This window comes from Hemiscyllium ocellatum, chromosome 10, assembly GCF_020745735.1.
Source record: "Hemiscyllium ocellatum isolate sHemOce1 chromosome 10, sHemOce1.pat.X.cur, whole genome shotgun sequence".
In the NCBI taxonomy this organism is placed as follows: Eukaryota; Metazoa; Chordata; class Chondrichthyes; order Orectolobiformes; family Hemiscylliidae; genus Hemiscyllium; species Hemiscyllium ocellatum.
In genome coordinates, this window is record NC_083410.1 from 15186960 (window position 1) to 15208190 (window position 21231).

The window sequence follows — 21231 nt, forward strand, 5'->3', positions numbered from 1 at the left end:
GCATAGATCCCTCAAAGTTGCCACCCAAGTGGATAGGGTTGTTAAGAAGGTATATGGTGTTTTTGCTTTTATTAATGGAGGGGGATCAAATTTAAGAGCTGCGAGGTTTTGCTACAGCTCTACAAGTCCCCAGTGAGACCACACTTGGAATATTGTGTCCAGTTCTGGTCGCCCTATTATAGGAAAGATACGGAGGCTTTGGAGAGAGTGCAAAGAAGGTTTACCAGAATGCTGCCTGGACTTGAGGGCTTGTCTTACGAAGAGGGTTGACTAAGCTTGGACTTCTCTCGCTGGACAGAAGGAGAAAGAGACCTGTTGAGGTATACAAGGTAATGAGAGGCAATATGGATGAGATGGATAGAGTCAATAGCCAGAGATTTTTATCCAGGGCAGGACTGGCTGGCACGAGGGATCATAGTTTTAAGATATTAGGAGGAAGGTATAGAGGAGTCCTCAGAGGTAGGTTCTTTATGCAGAGAGTTGTGAATGCATGGAATGCATTGCCAGCGGTGGTTGTGGAAGTGGAGTCATTAGGGACATTTAAGCGACTGCTGGACATGCACATGGACATCAGTGAATTGAAGGGTATGTAGGTTAGGTTATTTTATTTTAGATTAGGAATAATCCTTGACACAACATCATGGGCTGAAAGGCCTGTTCTGTGCTGTACTTTTCTATGTTCTACGTTCCAGTGGTAAATCCTACCAGCTATGTGACACATTGGGATTACAGCTTCATTATTAAATAAAGTAAGATTAGACTACCTGTTGCACTTATCTTGACCAAGCTGACAAAAGGAAAGTCTATGCCATAATGGGATTGATAGATTCTTCGATACTAAAGTATGAGGGGAATAGATAGGGTAGAAACCTCACCTTTTAAGAGACGCCAACAATCAGAGGCCATGGCTTTATGATAGGAAATGAGAGGTTTAGAGGGGATTTAAGGAAGAAGCTTTTCACAAGAGATTGGCGGGTATCTGCCCAAAAGCATGCTCGAGGTAGCAGCCATCATAGTATTTAGGAAGTATTTTGATGAACATTTGGAACACTATAGCATACAAGGCTAGACAGGTGCTTGATAACTGGCACAGGCAGAATGGACCAAAGGGCTTCTTTCTGTGTTGTAAAACTCTATATTGCTATGACATGGGGAGCTAAAGGAGAGGAAAAATGGAGTTTCCACAGAAGATCAGACGAGGTTTTACTGAATGTCAGAGGAGGCTGAAGAGGCCATCTCCTGCTCCTATTTCTTATAAACGTACTTAATCTCTATTGTAGCTACTACATAGAAGTGAAAGAACTGGAATAAAACTGACTGCTCTAATGGGAGCCCTAGTTAGTCTTGTCTGACTTTCCTGAACTTAAATATTTAGCATGATCTGTCAGGCATATTAGAGAAACAAAACAATGGACTTGTTTAAAATATAGAATGTTGCTAGGCTGTCATAAAATAGGAATTTTATTGCTCCCAGTGATCGTTTCTCATCTTTGACTGTTGTGTATTTTGTGTGTCAATTTTCTCCATAGCATCAGGTATTGCTGTGAAGTGGCTATCTTGTTTTTATTAGTCTCTATTGAACATTATATTTTGCTCAGTACTTGCCAATTGAGACTTCAACAGTCTAAAAGTGAAACTTAAATACTGCATTACTAATCATAATGTAATGTGGTGTAATACCTCACATGAGCCTAACTTCACTGTATATTATATAAAATAGGTAATAATTTTAAAAAGTGCCCTTGCAATTGAATTAAACTTATAGGAAAGTGTAGGTTGGGGCAGGAGGAACGTTAAAGGGGGATGATGGAAAAGGGTACCTGAACTAAGAAAATTAAAGTTACTTTGAAGAAATATTTTTGCCTAGAACTTGCAATCAGAGTGGCAGTAAATTCACAGAAATTCACTGCTATTGAAGATTGTTACAGATTTCATACAGCCAGCTTATATTTGAATCTTGAAGTTGCAGTTTACTTGGATGTACCCAGGCTGGGATCAATCAGCATACCTGGATCTCATAAAAACATTGATTTATGTTTGCATTATTTTTTCATGCAATTTGGTCATTGTTGGCAAGGCTACCTTTTCTTGCCCATCTCTAATTGCCCTGACTTGAGTGGTTTCAGATGGCATTTAGAGGTCAACCACATTATTGTGAATCTGGAGTCACATATGGCCAGACATGCTAAGGAAGGCAGATTTCCTTCTCTAAGGACATTAGTGTACTAAATGGGTTTTATGACAATGAAAGTTAACTTCACAGTCACTATTATTATGTTCCCAGCTGTTAAAAATACAGGACCAGTCAGGTACCAGAGTTAAACCTGGCTTGATAGACTATAAGTTTTACTTTTGCAATTTGCTTACTATGGTAGTCAGTCACTGAACATATTCATAAGATGCTGCCAATGGACATTTAACAAAAGAACTTATGTTTATCACATAAAGAGATAAAAACAAACAGCAAAAATAAAGATTTCCTCAGCAATATCCTTTACAGAATCTCAACTCCAATGAAGCTTCTGATTTGTTCATAAAATAGGGGGCATCTCTGGCTAGGTCAGCCCATCCCCAAATGCTCTGGAGAAAGTGGGTCTCTCAGCTCTGCATGTGCACCTGTTGCTCCGAGCTCTCCATCCATCCCCACCCCTCCTTCATTACCCTTCTCTCTATCTCCACCCTATAACTCTAGTTCTTCTGTCTCATGTATACCACAGAAGAGACCTGGGTGACAGATGGATGTAGGGAAACTAGGGATATAGAGAGGCGGGAACAAGATGAGAGCAGCTTTGGGAATGCCAGGAGGGTCAGGATGAACAGACCCCCATGTAATGGTGCTGATGAAACTGGGGGTATAAGGTTAATGGAAGCACTACTAGGGTTAGTTCAGGAGGTGCTGAGGGAGGGGAAATCTCGAAATGAAAGTAAATGAAAGAAAACATAAAGTGATCAAATGCACTTATTTGTTATTGAGCTAAAAGGACACAAGTTCAGTTTATGACAGGCCATGGAGCCATGACTCCATTGTTGATATTTCAAAAGCCAGCATTGTATGACTGTAGACATAACTCTCTTATCTGAAAGAATGTTCATTATCATTTACTGAAATTGATGACTGATTTCTGTCATTCAGGCATTAAAAACAATTTTACTCCACTTAAGTCCTGTGGTTCAATGTTGTGCTATTTGTTATACATTAAAGTTTATCTCACTTCAAATAAGGTTTATCATCTGGGGTGGGGTCTTATAGTAGGTACTATGATCACTAAGCGCATGGAAATAGTTAATTGAAAGGTTTCTCTTCCGATAAGACACAAATTCTGGCAAACCAAAACATCAAGGAGTTCAGTTCCAAGTCTAGCTCTTTATCACAGGATTTCTTCTTTTGATGATAAAAAGCAAAGAGGACAAATTTCAAATTGGACACAAATACATGATGTTCCCACTCCTCTCTGCCCACAAAAATAAAGGTTGAAAATCTCTTTGTATTTTTTACTGAGCAGCTACCAACATTTCTTTTAAGGTCTGCTAGCCAAGCCACACAAAACCTAATCCTACAGGTCAAGACAGGCCTGGTATTAGCAATGACCAATGTTACCTGAATTTTACATCAGAGTCAACTGGTTTCAGTAATTTACACCTTTAAGTAGCCTACACCTGTTGTGGTCATGCAACATGTTAGAGGGAAAAAGCCTTCCGCCACTTCAAATCAATTTGCATCTTGGAAGTCAGACCATCTCCGGGCCAGACCAGGCACGACAGTTCACAATGTGAGATTCAGAGGCCCAATATCAAGTCATAATATGGGCTGCCACAAATTGAATATCTCCATCAAATGATTTTTGTTAAACATCTTTAGCAGTCAAAGGTTTAAAAAAATCACTAATAAGTAAAACCTGAAGAATAATAGTTTATCAAAAAATCTTTTTTAAGGGGTAATTATTTTGTATAATGAACACAGAATTGGCCAATGAGACATTGTCACATATAGACATACTTCAGTGATAGCATTGTATTGGTTCTTAAATTGCAACAGCAAACTTGGACAGCACTGACATTCAGTGACCAGATTGATTACTGCTGTCAGTGCAAGATCATATCCACACAGACCAGTTTAAATGGTCCACATCTTCTATATTAAAAATATTGTGTTTAGATATTTTAATGTACTTCTAATTCTGCTAGTTGCTCCAAGTTGGAAGGTTGGTAGTGGGGAAGAATATAGATTTAGGAGCAATTTCAACTTGTTTTCACTGACAGTGAAATCTTTTGCATTTCTCCTATTTTACTTGCTTTGCTTGCTCCTAGATGTCTATATTGTTCTTCTTCCTCCCAGGTTCGCTCAAGAGCCTCTTCCATCCATGATGGTTCACTTTAAGTACATTGAGCTTTACACTGTTCCTTCAACATTGGCTCACTTAAGTGCTCCAGCTGTGTCTCCTACCTCACAGTGGTTTGTAATAATGTTCCACATTCTTCCAGCCAAGTCTATACAACTTTCTTTGGGTTTGTGCCCAATTGCTATTGCCATTGTTTTTTGAGAGTGCTGGCGGGGGGTTGTTTTTCAGACTGGAGGCCTGTGACCAGTGGTGTGTGTCAAGGATGGTGCTGTGTGCACTGCCTTTCGTCATTTATATGAATGATTTGGATGTGAAGATTGGAGGTATGGTTAGTAAGTTTACAGATGACACCAAAATTAGAGGTGTAATGGACAGTACAATGGGATCTTGATCAGATGGGTCAATGAGCCAAAGAGTGGCAGATGGAGTTTAATTTCGATGTGTTAGGTGCTGCATTTTGGAAAGGCAAATGAGCTTAGGACTTATACACTTATTGGTAAGGTCTTGAGGATTGTTTAACAAAGAGACCTTGGAGTGCAGTTTCATAGTTCCTTGAATGTGGAGTCGCAGGTAGCTAGAATAGTGAAGAAGGTATTTGGTATACTTTCCTTTATTGGTCAGAGTATTGAGTACAGGAGTTGGGAGGTCATGTTGTGGTTGTAGAGGACATTGGTTAGGCCACTTTTGGAGCATTGTCTGCAGTTCTGCTCTCCCTCCTATCAGAAGGATGTTGTGAAACTTAAAAGGGTTCAGAAAAGATTTACAAGGATGTTGGCAGGGTTGGATGGTTGGAGCTATAGGGACCAACTGAATAGGCTGGGGCTGTTTTCCCTGGAGTGTCAGAGGCTGAGGAGTGACCTTACAGAGGTTTATAAAATCATGAGTGGCATGGTTAGAGTAAATAGACAAGGTCTTTCCTCTGGGGCGGGGGAGTCCAAAACTAGAAGGTGAGAGGGGAAAGATTTAAAAGGGACCTAAGGGGCAGCTTTTTCACACAGATGGTGGTGCGTGTATGGAATGAGCTGCCAGAGGAAGTGGTGGAGGCTGGTACAATTACAACTTTTAAAAGGCATGTGGATGGGTATATGAATAGGAAGTGTTTAGTGGATATGGGCCAAATGCTGGCAAATGGGACTAGATTAGTTTAGCATATCTGGTCAGCATGGACCAGTTGGACTGAAGGGTCTGTTTCTGTGCTTTACATCTCTATAACTCTGTGACTCTATTCTGTTCTGTTCCATGATGCTGCATTCTTTGGATCTGTGCAGTCCTGCACATGGCCATTCTGAAAGTGCTGAATCTCATTGTAAATCTATAGCCTCCATATTGAACTGTCTTTATCTCGAGGGTCATTTTGCCAGAATGAAGAAGATTATTAAAACTTCTGTGAAACTGCACCTGGTTCCTCTGCATGACACTTTTAACCACATCCAAGCCTACATGCTTGCCTTGTTTCACTGGGTAAAAAATGAGGTCTGCAGATGCTGGAGGTCACAGCTGAAAATGTGTTGCTGGTTAAAGCACAGCAGGTCAGGCAGCATCCAAGGAACAGGAAATTCGACGTTTCGGGCATAAGCCCTTCATGGGTAGCTTTCTCCTGCCTTCTGTAAACAGGACATCTCTCCTCTCTCTTATTGCCTCCAGTAATGTTTCACGTTCCGAATCCTTGAAGTGAGGGACAGCCCTTCTCCATGTGGCAGGCATTTTCTCCTGGTCAGCTACAAGCTCTACTCCAAACCACACACTATCCTGACTTGGAAATATACCGTCGAACCTTCATTGTCACTGGATGAATATCCTGGAATTTCCTCCCTAATGGCATTGTGGATCCACCTACAGTATGTAGATTGCAGCACTTCAAGAAGACAGCTCATAACCACCTTCTGAAGGGCAGCTAGGAAAAAGTAATAAATGTTGATCAGCCAGTAATATCCACGTCCTGCTGGAGAGTCATAAAAACTGGAACCAGTGTGCTTCCAAACAGTTGGCATGATAATGGCTGCTGTGACGCCTTTAAATTGGACCCGTATTTCAGAAGCCCTAGCTCCATCCCACATCACGAATTATTAATTGGACACGAAAGCTTCCCTCAGCCGCTTATGTGAAAATCACAGATTGTGGGACGAGCTCCCCTTGACACCTCCTCTGGTGCAGAATTGGGATTCAAAAATGGTTCTGACATTTCCCTACCCTGGAGGCAATACCCTGCCCATTTACCATCATTATAATTGAAAACAGGTTGAAGTTTTCTCCTCTGGAAACTATCTGGTCCTTGAAACATACTAATTACCACAGGCTTACAACATTACCCAAGAGCCTGTGGAAAATGCATATCATTTACATTGCCTGTATGTGGGTCAGTGTGCTGACAGCAATGATCAAATTAACCACCAAGTGTCAGTGTATTCCATGTTTTTGCTGCTGCATGATGACATTTGTATTCAGGAACCTACTACCCTCAGTTAGCTTTGTTGCTTGTCAGCACCGAGCCCAGTTTTTGAATGTCATTGTGTACCTTATCCCCAAGTTCTCTTCCCGTTCTAGTTTCAAAACCCCTGCCTCCCTACTACTTTTCCTACAGTTAACTTAATCCACTCCCTCTTGACCTGAACCTGCTATGTCTTGCCTGTTTAAATCATACACCACTGTACAGCCTAACATCCCGGTGCAGACCTCAGCCACTGGCGTCCTTCCATGTAAATGAGAGCCTCTGCTTTCTCTCATTTATGCAAACTGGATTGTATTCTGGGCACATCAGGACAACAAATCTAGAAATCGTCCAGCTATTATAGACTTTCATCACAAGCATTGACTACTTTTTCTGTTTAAGATGTCTGTATCCTCACATTCCCTTAGCTCCTCCCTGATTCCTCTTACACACATTGGATTCCATTCCAGAATGTCTCTCCAACACCAAGAAAAAATGAGGTATACGTAAGAAATGGAAAGAGGGAGAAGTGAAGATCTTCAGAAAGGGCAACATAGGAGAAGTGTGTTTTTTTTGTTATATTTATATTGTATAAGCCAGCAATCGTGAAAATTGTAACATTCCGGGGACTTGGTGGTCCAATATTAGCTGCATTCTAGTTTCACAACTAGCTGCAGTTCAATTCTGCTTAGCAACAGGGATGGGGCTTGCTGTACGGTTTTCATAGGTCTCTCAAATATTCAAGGTCTAAAGCCAGTTAGAGTTAAGAGAGTGTGTGAGCATACTCCTTGCAGCAGCCCATGCAGCAGGCAGGCTGTGCAATTATGATGCTGAGAAGGTGACTGAAGGCCACTGGTTCTGTGTATTTAAGGCTCAGGAGGAAGTCCCAGAGCTTTTTGATAGTTTGGTGCAGGTAAGATTCAGGTGAAGTCCTGGCAGCTGTGGGGAGTTGGAAGAACCCTGTGAATCATTAAAATTCATTGCAGTAGAGAGTGGGATGCAAAAGCCCACAAGCAATGGTGCACTATGTAGCTGAGCCAGCTTACAGCTAGAAGCTGGATAAATGCGAGGTATTGCATTTTGATACAACAAACAAGGGTAGAGCTTATACAATTAATATTAGGGCCTTGGGTAGTATTCTAGAACAGAGGGACTGAGGGGTCCAGGTACATAATTCTTTAAAGTATGCATCACGTGTAGACAGGTGGTTAAAAAGGCTTGGCATGCTTACCTTCATTACTCAGTCCTTGGGTACAGGTGTTGGTAAGTCATATTTAGGTTTACAGGACATTAGTGAGGCCTCTTCTGGAATACTGTGTCCAGTTCTGGTTGCCCAATTATAGGAAGGATATTATTAAGTTGGAGAAGGTTCAGAAGAGATTTACCAGGATGCTCCTGGATTTGGAAGGTTTGAGTTATAAAGAAAGGCTGGATAGGCTGGGAATAGCTGAGAAGTGGCAGATGGAGTTTAATTCAGATAAATGCGAGGTGCTGCATTTTGGGAAAACAAATCTTAGCAGGACTTATACACTTAATAGTAAGGTCTTAGGGAGTGTTGTGGAACAAAGAGACCTTGGAGTGCAGGTTCATAGCTCCTTGAAAGTGGAGTCGAAGGTAGATAGGATAGTGAAGGAGGCAGTTGTTATGCTTTCCTTTATTGGTCAGAGTATTGAGTACAGGAGTTGGGAGGTCACGTTGCGGCTATACAGGTCATTGGTTAGGCCACGGTTGGAATATTGCGTGCAATTCTGGTCTCCTTCCTGTCGGAAAGATGTTGTGAAACTTGAAAGGGTTCAGAAACGATTTACAGGGATGTTGCCAGGGTTGGAGGATTTGAGCTATAGAGAGAGGCTGAACAGGCTGGGGCTGTTTTCCCTGGAGCATCGGAGGCTGAGGGGTGACCTTGTAGAGGTTTACAAAATTATGAGGGGTATGGATAGGCTGAATAGACAAAGTCTTTTCCCTGGGATCGGGGAGTCCAGAACTAGAGGGCATAGGTTTAGGGTGAGAGGGGAAAGATATAAAAGAGACCTAAGGGGTAACCTTTTCATGCAGAGGGTGGTACATGTATGGAATGAGCTGCCAGAGGATGTGGTGGAGGCTGGTACAACTGCAACATTTAAGAGGCATTTGGATGTATATATGAATAGGAAGGGTTTGGAGGGATATGGGCCGGGTGCTGGCAGGTGGGACGAGATTGGGTTGGAATATCTGGTCGACGTGGACAGATTGGACCGAAGGGTCTGTTTCCATGCTGTACATCTCTGTGACTCTATGACTCTATGAGGTTGAGAGGTGACCTAATAGAAGTTTATAAAATAATGAGAGGTGTTGATAGAGTTAATGGTAGGTGTCTTTTCCCAAGATGGGGGATTTCCAGACTAGGGAGCATATTTTTAAGGGGAGAGGGAGAGATTTAAAAAAGACATGGGGGGGGCAAATCTTTTACACAGAGGGTAGTCCGTCTGCGGAATGAATTTTCTGAGGAAGTGGTGGTTTTGAGTACAGTTGCAATGTTTAAGTGACATTTGGATAAGTTCTGGATGTAGGTTTGCTCACCAAGCTGGAAAGTTCGTTTTGAGACATTTCGTCACTAAACCAGGCAACATCATCAGTGAGCCTCCAGGTGAAGCACTGGTGGCATGGCCCACTTTCTATGTATGTGTTAGGTTTCCTTGGGTTGGTGATGTCATTTCCTGTTCTTTTTCTCAGGGGGTGGTAAATGGGATCAAAGTCAATGTGTTTGGTGATAGAGCTCTGGTTGGAATGCCATACTTGTAGGAATTCTTGTGCATGTCTCTGATTGGCTTCTCCGAGGATGGATGTGTTGTCCCAGCCGGGGTAGTGTCCTTCCTCATCTGTATGTAAGGATACTAATGAGAGTATGTCTTTTTATGGCTAGTTGATGTTCATGTGTACTGGTGGCTAGTTTTCTGCCTGTTTGTCCAAAATAGTGTTTGTTACAGTTTTTGCAAGATATTTTGTAAATGACGTTAGTTTTGCTTGTCTGTATAGGGTCTTTCAAGTTCATTAGCTGCTGTTTTAGTGTGTTGGTGGGTTTGTGGGCTACTATGATGCCAAGAGTTCTGAGTAGTTTGGCAGTCATATTCGAGATGTCTTTGATGTAGGGGAAGTGGCGAGGTTTTCTGGACATGTTTTGTCTGCTTTTTGGGGTTTGTTGCTGAGAAATCGGTGGACTGTGTTCATTGGGTACCTGTCCTTTTTGAATATACTGTAGACATGATTTTTCTTTGCACTGCATAGGTCCTCTGTGCTGCAGTGTTGTTCTAATGCAGCTTTGTTTGTGGATGTTGGGATGATTACTTCTGTAGTTCAGTATTTAGTCAGTATGGCTGGCCGCAAATTTATTTAGTTAGTATGTGTTGTTTTCCTATAGATGCTGGTTTGAAGTTCCCCATTGGCTGTTCGCTCTACTGCAACGTCTAGAACTGGCAGTTTGTTGTTGATTTCCTCCTCTTCAGTGAATTTTATGCCAGTAAGCGTATTATTGATGGTCTTGGAGATTTCTTCTAATTTGTTTTGTTTAGTGATGATAAAGGTAGTTTGGGTTGGATGGTTGGCAGAACTGTTTGTTTGAGTCTCTGCATTACTGCCTCTGCTAGGAACCCTGATATCAGAGATCCCATGGGTGTTCCGTTGGTTTGTCTGTAGGTTTTGTTGTTGAAGGTGAAGTGGGTGGTAAGGCATCGGTCCACTAGCTTGACAACATTGTCCTTGCTGATGCAGTTGGTGGTGTTTCCTGTATGGGTCTTTGGTTCTTCTAATAATGTAATCAGTGTTTCCTTGGCCAGGTTGATGTTGATAAATGTGAACAGGGCTGTTATGTCAAAGGAGACCATTATTTCATCCTCTTCTATCTTGGTGTCTTTGATGGTCTTCTGGAATTCTTGTCTATAGACAAACCAATAGAACACCCATGGGATCTTCAATATCAGGGTTCTTAGCAGAGGCAGTAATGCAGAGACTTGAACAAACAGTTCTGTCAACCATTCAACCCAAACTTTACGTCCATTACGTGGATGACACCTTTGTCATCACTAAACGAAACAATTTAGAGGAAACCTTCAAAACCATCAATAATACCCGTACTGGCATAAAATTCACAAAAGAGGAGGAAAACAACAACAAACTGCCGTTCCTAAATGTTGCAGTAGAGCGAACAGCAAACCAGCGTCTACAGGAAAACAACACATACTGACCAAATACTGAACTGCAGAAGCAATTATCCCAACACCCACAAACGAAACTGCATTAGAACATGGTTTCAATGAGCCACTGTACACTGCAGCACAGAGGAACTATGCAGAGCGGAGAAAAATCACCTATAAAATATATTCAAAAAGACTGGGTACCCAATGAACACAGTCCACCGACTTCTCAGCAACAAACCCCAACAAGCAGACAAAATGCGTCCAGAAACCCTAGCCACTTCCCCTACATCAAAGACATCTCAGAACTGACTGCCAGACTACTCAGACCTCTTAGAATCATGGTAGCCCACAAACTCAACAACACACTAAAACAGAAGCTCATGAACTTGAAAGGCCCGATACAGACAACAAGCAAAACTAATGTCATTTACAAAATACCTTGCAAAACCTGTAACAAACACTACATTGGACAGACGGGCGGAAAACTAGCAACCAGGATATATGAACATCAACTAGCCACAAAAAGACATGACTCACTTTCACTAGTATCCATACGTACAAATGAGGAAGGACATCACTTCGACTGGGACAACACATCCATCCTCGGAGATGCCAAACAGAGACACACACGAGAATTCCTAGAAGCATGGCATTCCAACCAAAACTCTATCAAAAAACACATTGACTTAGATCCCATTTACCACCCTCTGAGAAAAAGATCAAAAAATGATGCTACCACAGGAAATGATGTCACCACAGGAAATGCTGTCACCAACCCAAGGAAACCTAAACACATAATAGAAAATGGGCCACGCCACTAGTGCTTCATCCGGAGGCTCACTGATGGTATTATCTAGTATGATGATGAAACGTCTGAAAATGAACCTTCCAGCTCAGCGAGCAAACCTACATCCAGAACCTCAACCTGAGCTACAAAACTTCTTAAAACTCACTAATTTGGATAAGTACATGGATACGAAATGTTTGGAGGGATATGGACCAGGAGCAGGCAGGTGGGACTAGTTTAGTTTGGGATTATGTTCGGCATGGACTGGTTGGACCAAAGGGTCTGTTTCCATGCTGTGTGACACTGTGACTCGAAGAACTTGGTGAAGCTGGCTGCCTGTGAACAAACTGAAAGTGTGCCCATGAGTAGGTTCAATAGTGCAGTTTCCAGAAATCTGGAGAGTGTATTCCCAACTGGGAGAGCGAAGTACCAGAAATGAGCATTTGTTGAGACTGTCCGTGAAAGGTCTGCTTTTGACAGAATTCTGAAACTAAATCTTTGTAAGAGAAAAATTAGAATCACTTGGAAAGAATTCATGAGACTTGACGTCCCATGATTTCACTAAAGCATGGAGGGTTGCTGAGAAATCTGTGAGATCTGCCTTGACTGCATTTGTGATTTGACATTTTCCGTGGGATGCTCAGCTGCAGGTTGACTGTTACTGATATTAACCTTATGTTAATTTTGAATATTGGAACATGGATTGTACAACTGTATTATTGTTTTAACTTCATATGGCAAAGTTTATCTTTGTTTGTTCAAACAATGGCATCTTGTGGCTTTATTCCCTTACTAAGTTCCTGGAATCTCAGAAGTTAGTTTAAGAAATAAGTTACAGGTCCCTAGCTGTAGTGTAACATAACTTTGGTGATATGATCTGTCATAAAAATGATTTGAAGAAAGATTCAAAGTTGTAGATATAGCAATGACAAAGAATGTGGGACTTGTAGAGACTTATCATAGGTAGTTCTTCTATAACACGATGATGGTTGTGCTATTGTGCAACCCGTATTATAGAAAAATTGCACTTTAGAAACAGCACTTACTGTGTCGGTGATGTAATCATGTTACAGCTAACACATGTTTTAAGAGTTTATGCTTTAGAAACAGTGTCCCCAATTCGTCAATTGCATTTCACATTAATGAATTGAGCATTATAGCTCTATGACCTGTACATAATAAAAGATAGACTGGAGCAATAGAATGAACAAGAAAGTAAAGCAAAAGGACAGAGTTGGTTACAGAAAGAACCACATTTTTCATTTTTCTGTGAGCAACGCCCTATGAAATCAGTTTAAACATACATTGCTAGTTTCTGGCTGTGACTAAAACTTCAGATGATTTACAAAATATTTGAGTGTAACTATCATGGTTTTTGATGTAGATGAGATCCCTTATTAAAAATATTGCTATTTAAACACATTTCTGTGTTAAAGACATCTATAAATTTGATTATCTATCATCTGTATTTTATGAAATCCATTTATTAAATTGCATGGCTAATCTGTTTATCTTCTGTACATAGGGAAATTGGCACAATAATTAGATCTCTGGGCTGTTGCCCAAGTGAAGGAGAACTTCATGAATTGTTGGCAGAGGTATGCCAAGTTTAACTAGTACTATTCTCAAATGATATAAAATTGACATGCATTAAGAAAACAGAGCCAGGCAAAGCCAATTATTTACAGTTGCTGCCCTATGTGTATCTGTTCATTTGGCATAATGTCATGCAATAAATGATTAGAGGGCTCGCAATCCTTTGATTTTATCTTTTTGGACCTGACCTGTACCTCTGGGTATTAAAGAGATAATGTTAGAAGCTAATGATAATGGCACAAAAGCCATGCCTTCTAAGTCCTTGTTCAGACCTTATCAAGACCCATGCACCCGATACCAATCTAACCCCCACACACCCCTCCATGGTCTCACATACACTCCATACCAAGTTATGCCCTCTACCCTCGCCATAGCCCCTCATACTCTATATGCAAAGCTACGCAACCACCAGCACATGGCCTCTCATACCATCATGCTAGGCCACGATGCTGTATTCACCCAATGTATCAAACCAAATTTACACAACGTACTAAAAATGTTTTTAAAAATCATTTCACTTGAAACAGTCCTTTCATTAAAGGCCAATGAACATGTCAGTTACATAACTCCCTTTAATTATCAATAGCAGCAAGTAAAAGCACTTGAAACATGGGGATCAGCAATTTCAACATTCTAATGGGTGTTTGAGGTCTCAGCTAGGTCTCACCATTCATTCTTAGCTGAGGGATGTGAGCTGTGAGGGCTAAATGACCCTAACTGTCCCAGAGCTTTTATAAACAGCATGTCTGGTTAACCATGAGGTCTTGTGGTTACTTCCAAACGCTTCCTGAAATTGGCTGACTCGGCTAGTCTGGACTAACCACCCTACAATGAAAATCTTATATTTGGAGAAACTTTTCCCCAAGGTGGGTGTATATAGTCAGGAAATTTTTCAATTCTCAATACTCACCCTTAAGATAAAAAACCAGCCTAGTGAGCCCGTTGCTACAACACTCTCATATACTATGCAACATTCACTATTTTATATCCAGAAGTTCTGTGCATTCTAAGAAATGTATACATTACATAATCTTAAATGCACACTATTGTACAACAAACTGAAATACCATGTTTAATGAATATTGGAAGATTATGAAATAAACATTCTCCAAAAAGAATAAATTTATCCCTAAAATGTACAAATGTAAGCATAAGAAGGAAAACTCAACAGGACATTTCACTTAAATATGAAATTGTTGATTCATGAAATAAATCAAATATGTATGTTTGTATTGTGAATATGAAATCATTTTTATCAAGATTAAGCATTATAATTTGATATAGCAAAAGAAAATGCTGCAAACTACAGAAAGTTAAATGCTCTTGGTAGTCAACTGTCATGACATTTTCTGATAAATTAATATCAATTAAAATGGCACTTAATTACCTATGTTATGTTTTAACAATCTGGATTTTTTTGACATTTAGCTATTTTGAAAGCAATGTTGTTCACCCCCAACATTTTGACTTTGATTTATAACCTAGGTTTCAAAATTACCAGAAAAACTATATTATCATAGAGCCATAGTGTCATGCAACATAGAAACGAGGCCCTTCAGCCCACTATGTATGCTGGCCAACAAGCACCAAACTACACTAATCCCATTTACCTGCACGTGTTCCTTAGCCTATTGTGCCTTGACATTTTAAATGCTCAGGCAAAAGTGAGGACTGCAGATGCTGGAAATCAGAGTCTAGATCAGAGTGGTGCAGGAAAAGCACAGCAGGTCAGGCAGCATCTGAGGAGGAGGAAAATCAATGTTTCAGGCAAAAGTTGTTCAACAGGAATGATTCCTGATGAAGGGCTTTTGCCCGAAACGTTGATTTTCCTGCTCTTCGGATGCTGCCAGACCTGCTGTGCTTTTCCAGGACCACTCTAATCTAGATTTTAAATGCTGTGAGACTGCCTGTCTCTCAGGCACCATGGTCCATATTTCTACCACCTTCTGGGTGACAAAAAAAAATTCTAAGATGTCCTGTAAACCACTTGCTCCTCATCTTAAATGTGTGCCTTAGGTCTTAGACATATCTACCACGGGAAAAGATTCTATGACCTACTCTGTCTATGCGTATCATAATTTATTATACCTCAATTAGATTCCCACTAAACCTCCTCTGCTCCAAGGAAAGCAATCCAGCCTATTCAGTCTCTCCTCATAAATAAGACATTTAATCCTTGGTAACATCCTGGTGAATTTTCTCAGCAGTGTCTCCAGTATACTCCTTCCAATAGTATGGTTACCAGAACTGCATACAGTATTCCATCTGCGGCCTAGCCAATGTTTATAAGTTGTAGCAAGACCTCCTCGCTGCTATATTGTATGCTGTGGCTAACAAAGACAAGCATTCTGCCTTCTTCACCACCCTGTCTACCTGTGCAGATACCTTCAGGGATCTATGACTTGTAGGTCAAAGTCCCTTTGTTCCTCAGTACTCCCTCAGGATCTGCCATTCATTATGTATGTCTTGTCCTATTAAACCTCCCAAAATGCATCACCTCACACTTAGCAGGATTAAATTTCATGTGCTGTTGCTCTGCCCAATTTATCAGCTGGCCAATGTCAGAGATTGTAGCTCGAGACCATCCTCCTCACTATTAACACCACCAATTATTGTGTCATCTGCAAACTCACTAATTATACCTTCTATATATTTGGGGGAGGCAATACACTAGTGGTAATATCACCAGACGGGGCAGCATGGTGGCTCAGTGTGCCAGGACAACTGTCTGTGTGGAGTTCGCACGTTCTTCCCGTGTCTGCGTGGGTTTCCTCCGGGTGCTCTGGTTTCCTCCCACAGTCCAAAGATGTGCAGGTCAGGTGAATTTATCAGGTGAAATTGTCCATAGTGTTAGGTGGATTAGTCCATGAGTAAATGTCGGGGAATGGGTGGGTTACTCTTCAGAGAGACTTGTTGGGCCGAAGGGCCTGTTTCCACACTGTGGGAAATCTGTAGGGAATCTAGACTATAATTCCAGAGGCTCAGGTAATATCCTGAGGAGCCAGGTTCAAATCCCACCAAGGAGGATGCAGGAATTTGAATTCAATAAAAATAAGTTTGGAGTTAAGAGTCTCATGATGATCATGAAATTGTTGCCAATTGTTGGAAAAACTCATCTGATTCACTAATGTCCTTTAGGGAAGGAAACTGCCAATCTTACTTGGTCTGGTCTACATGTGACTCTGGACCCACAGCAATACGGTTGACTCTTAACTGCTCTCTGAGGAATTGGAGATGGGCAATAAATGCTAATCTAACCTAGCCAGCAATGCCTGCATACTGTGAATAAATTTTAAAGAAAAGTGACTCAGCACCAATCCCTGTGGGCTGCTGTTTGTCACAGTCTTCCAATTACAAAAATAACCTTCCACCATCACCTTTTGCCTCCTAATTGTAAGCCAGTTTGGATCCAGTTTGCCAACTTGCATTGGATCCCGAGGGCTCTTACATTTTGGACTAGCCTTCTGTGTGAAGTCTTGTCAAAGGCCTTAATGAAGTCCACATAAACCAAATCAACTGCATTAGCCTCATCAATATATTTAGTTACTTTTTCAAAAAAGTAAATTAGTCAGACAGCATCTCCCTCTAACAAATTTGTGCTGACTATCCCTGATCAATCTTTGTCTTTACAAGTATTGATTAATCTAACCTTCAGAATTTGTACCCAATAATTTCTGTACCACAGACTAATTGATCTCTAATTACATAGCCTATCTCTGCTGCTCTTCTTGAACATGGTCATTTGTGGCCAGCAAAGTACTGTATTGCAATTGTATCTGTTTGGTGTCTAGGGGAAGATTAATGGAATTAAAATATTAATGTATCTGAGTTGTTTTATATTGTAATTTTGTTTTGCAATTTCATTTAAAGGTGGAGGAAGAGGAACCGACGGGATATATACAACTTGATAAGTTCCTTCCTATGATGACTAGAGTGTTATTAGAAAGGAAGTGAGTTCTAAGTCTTTATTTGTTGATTTATATACTAATTTCTTTAAGTGCCTTGATAACTAATTTATGAAGTAAAAATTTATCACTGTGATGATCAAATATTTTCCAATCTGTTACAACATCATTTGTTAACATCCAAACAGATATTTTGCCACATTTTCTATAAATATTTTTAGGACTGCATATTAATTATTGTTCCACATTCCTCATCTTCCACAAATACTTAAATAAACTTCATTGGTGTTAAACTGCTGGGATGATTGGGAATTTTAGCAGTTTGTGAAAGTGAGGTGCCAGGCCTGAGAATGGCCGATTCCAACTCATTTATGTTGTTACCTGGTGGCATCAAAATCTTGTTTGAAAGATCTTACACAGGTAGCTGACGTGTTTTCATTGAAATTCCATGTGTCGCCCTTCTCAGTGTTTTCCTTAAGTCTCTCTTTGTGTTGTTCAGTGGACTGCAGTTGTGGGAGCCACCAATCTTCTCTGGGGACAACCTAGCAGGGACTAAGATCTAATTCAAAAGGTGTAACCTTTTTGAGCTTTCGTTTTTAAGTATGTAGGATTTTGTAAGATATTGAACTATCATAGAATTGAATAATGAAGCAACAGACATTGTGATGAATAGTGCCACCATGTGCCCAAAGTATTCATCAACATCCTCAAAACCCTTTTCCAACACAGACTTATTTCACTTTGAATTACAGCTCAGACAGTGATTGAGTTTCATTTTGAACGATTAATAACTTTGATTTGTTTCTATTGTTCTATGGCCGTGTTACAATTGAAACAATGGTATCCATGCATGAATCTGTCATGGTGGATTTTGTTTGGTCCTTTTAGCTTGTGTTCAAAGTTTTGGATTTGAAGTTTTGCCTTCTAATAACTTTTATTTCCTTGGAGCCTGTGTGTTAGTCAACTATATTCATTTTATCAACTGGATAGGTTTGGCTCTAGCAGGAGGTTGGAAAGGCAGTGATCAAAGCTGTACTGCTTACTGGGAGCAGATCCACATACCTAGCTGCCTGCAACAGGTGGTCTTAATTCATCACAGTTTCAGAGATTTTCATCACCCAAGGCATAGTTTATTTGACTTGAGAGCATAGTTAAAGCTAGAAATATTATGGATGGGATCTTATTAGAGCAGTTAAAGGTAGGACTATTATGAATGGAATCTAAAGGAGCCTGAACAATGTGGGCTGTGGTGAAAAATGTGCAGAATTCTGCAAGAAGTCCTGTGAAGCCTATCGTAATGTTGGGAACAACTTGCTTAATCTTTTAACTAAATTCCAGGCATCAGAGCAAGATTCTTACCAGGTAGCAGCGGGTTGCCTGTTAAGGGGAGTTTCCTATTAAGGAGCATTTTTACATATTAGTGACCTTATTAACTGCAAATCTCACCTCAGTAAAATGCATCTTTCTATTGGACAATCTGCTTTGATCAAACTAGATGCTGAGAATTCTTGACATGGAAATCATAGTGGGTAGCTGGCAACTTCAGCTCACCATGGGTTATGAAGAGCTTCCATGTTGGTTGCCATAAAACAGCATCTCAGGACACATTCTGTGGGCACGAGCCACACACACGCCCCATTATGTTTTATTCATTGTGGAGTGTGCGTGTCACTGGCTAGCCAGCATTTATTGCCTGTGCCTAATTGCCCTTGAGGAGGTGGTCATGAGCTGCCTTCTTTAACTGCTGCAATCCACAGTTATGACATCCTCATGTGCCAGCCTCTAAGAATGAAAACAGCATATCTCCAATCTGCTTTTAGGATACTTCTGTGTTTTAATGTTGCACATCAAGATGCAATGGCAACAATCATTGTCATGCTGCAGTAAGGTAAATTTTCACTTAAGAACATGCATCCAGCTCATGGTGGCCATATCTCCAGGCTGTTCACTGCTCTTTTGCACCCAATCATTTTCAGCCTACCTGGATGATCACAGCATCTTTGCCTTGCCTTGCCTCGCCTTTTTGTGCTTTGCCCCTCAGCCAGAGATTCCAGGCTGACTGTATTACAATAATGCTATACAATTTAGCATAGATACAAAGTCAGGAAGTTTGTCACGGTAGTTAACAGTCCTCGGTCAAATTAAAAGAGATAACCTTCAGTTAGGGGGTTCCTGCACAGTAAGTCAATGGGAGTCTCCAATGCTAGTCCAAAGGATTGGACACAATCAGTCTTTCTTCAGATGGCTGAGACTGCACTGACCTGGTGACACCCTCAGACCAGCTGGCATGGTGTGGTGTCATGGTCTCCTTCTATTTTGGGCAAAGAGGATGTCCACATTTCTGCCCACAAAGCAGGGCACCAGTTTTTCCTAATTGCCTTAATGTATGTATTCTGCGTCTCATAAACCCAACAGTATAAACATCTTACTCACTAATAGATTAGAGTCCCTTCAGTGTGGAAACACCAACCCTCCGAAGAATAACCCACCCATACCCATTTCCCTCTGACTAATGCACCTGATACTATGGGCAATTTAGCATGGCCAATTCACCTGGCCTGCACATCTTTGGACTGTGGGAGGAAACTGGAGCACCGGAGGAAACCCAAGCAGACAGGGGGAGATTGTGCAAACTCCACACAGACAGTCACCCGAGGCTGGAATTGAACCTGGGACCCTGGTGCTGCTAACCACTGAGCCATCGTGCCGCCCTGTACTCTACCGTAACCTTATGCTTTCTTGGAATTGATGCATTTAGGTTACTGTTCCAAATTGATTTTCTGATTTTTTTTAAATTCATAGAACTGACCCACATCTATTTACCTCTATTTCGAAATCCAAATCTAGAATATTTATAGATATATCAAGTGCACCTTTCACCACAACAGTTTAGATTTTTATAGAGTTGTTTTGTTTTGATTTACTGATGATTGATTAACAGTTTCTCTACATGAACATATTTCTCCAATGATATTAAAACTACATATTTTTTATTCTATTCATGCTGGCCTTGAACTTTTATTTATTCTTATTTATTCTTCAATGGGATCTGGGCATTGCTGCCAAGGCCAGCATTTGTTGACCATCCCACAGCCCTTTCACTGGGTTGCTTGCTAGGCCACTTTCAGGAGGCCGCTAAGAGTTAAGAACATTGCTGTGGTCCTGGAGTCACATGTAAACCAAACGAGGTATGGTTAGCAGATTTCCATCATTAAAGAACATTAGTGAATTCGATGGATTTTCAGTGACAATTGATGTTGACTTCATGGCTACCATCACTGAGCCTAACATTTTGCTTTCATATTTGCTTAATTGAATTTTAATTAGCCACTATTCATGGTGGGACATGTCCCTTCGGCAATACTTTGGGGTCTCTGTGTTACATTTTTGTTGACTACTATGCTACTGTCTCCCCTTATAATTAGCAATTACCTTGTTTGTGATGAACTAACAAACAAATTCAGTATTTTACCCTGTATAACCAAGCTTTCTTCAAAATGATGGATATTTGCATTTAGGAAAGAAGTTTACAGACTAAATTGGCTAATAATTAGATACTAAACGATAAATAACAAGTATTTTATGAGGATAATTGACTGCCTAATTATTATCCCTATTTACACAAGTGTTCCTTAAGTCTGTTTATTCACATGCTTCTGCATATTAAAAAAATGATATTTGTTATATGAAATGAAACAATGATGATGATTATATCAAGGAAACAAACCACTTTGTTATCTAAATGTCATAAATATCTGAATTTTCTTAATAGACTACGTTTCCAGAAATTGAAATTAATAATGTACTCCCTGTGCTTTGTACTGTACAGGTATATTTTCAGTTTAACTGCATTGTTTTTATTCTTTTATTCCTCTGACTTGCAAATTATATATAATCATCTGGTGTGGAACTCTAGCATTTGGTCACTGATGTGATGTGACAAAGATTAAAATGAAAAGAGGATTCCCTGTAAAATTGACTGCACAAAGGCATCATATTGTAT

The 21231-nt window shown here is 40.4% G+C and overlaps 1 protein-coding gene across 1 annotated transcript in view; it reads left to right on the forward strand.

Moving 5' to 3' along the window:
- The window catches only part of efcab2 (EF-hand calcium binding domain 2), a 76166-nt gene that overhangs the window by 12085 nt on the left and 42850 nt on the right, over nt 1-21231 (forward strand). Inside the window, exons 3-4 of the mRNA XM_060830809.1 lie at nt 13253-13325; nt 17194-17273. Of these exons, the coding sequence (XP_060686792.1) occupies nt 13253-13325; nt 17194-17273 (153 nt within the window). The remainder of the gene's footprint in view (nt 1-13252; nt 13326-17193; nt 17274-21231) is intronic.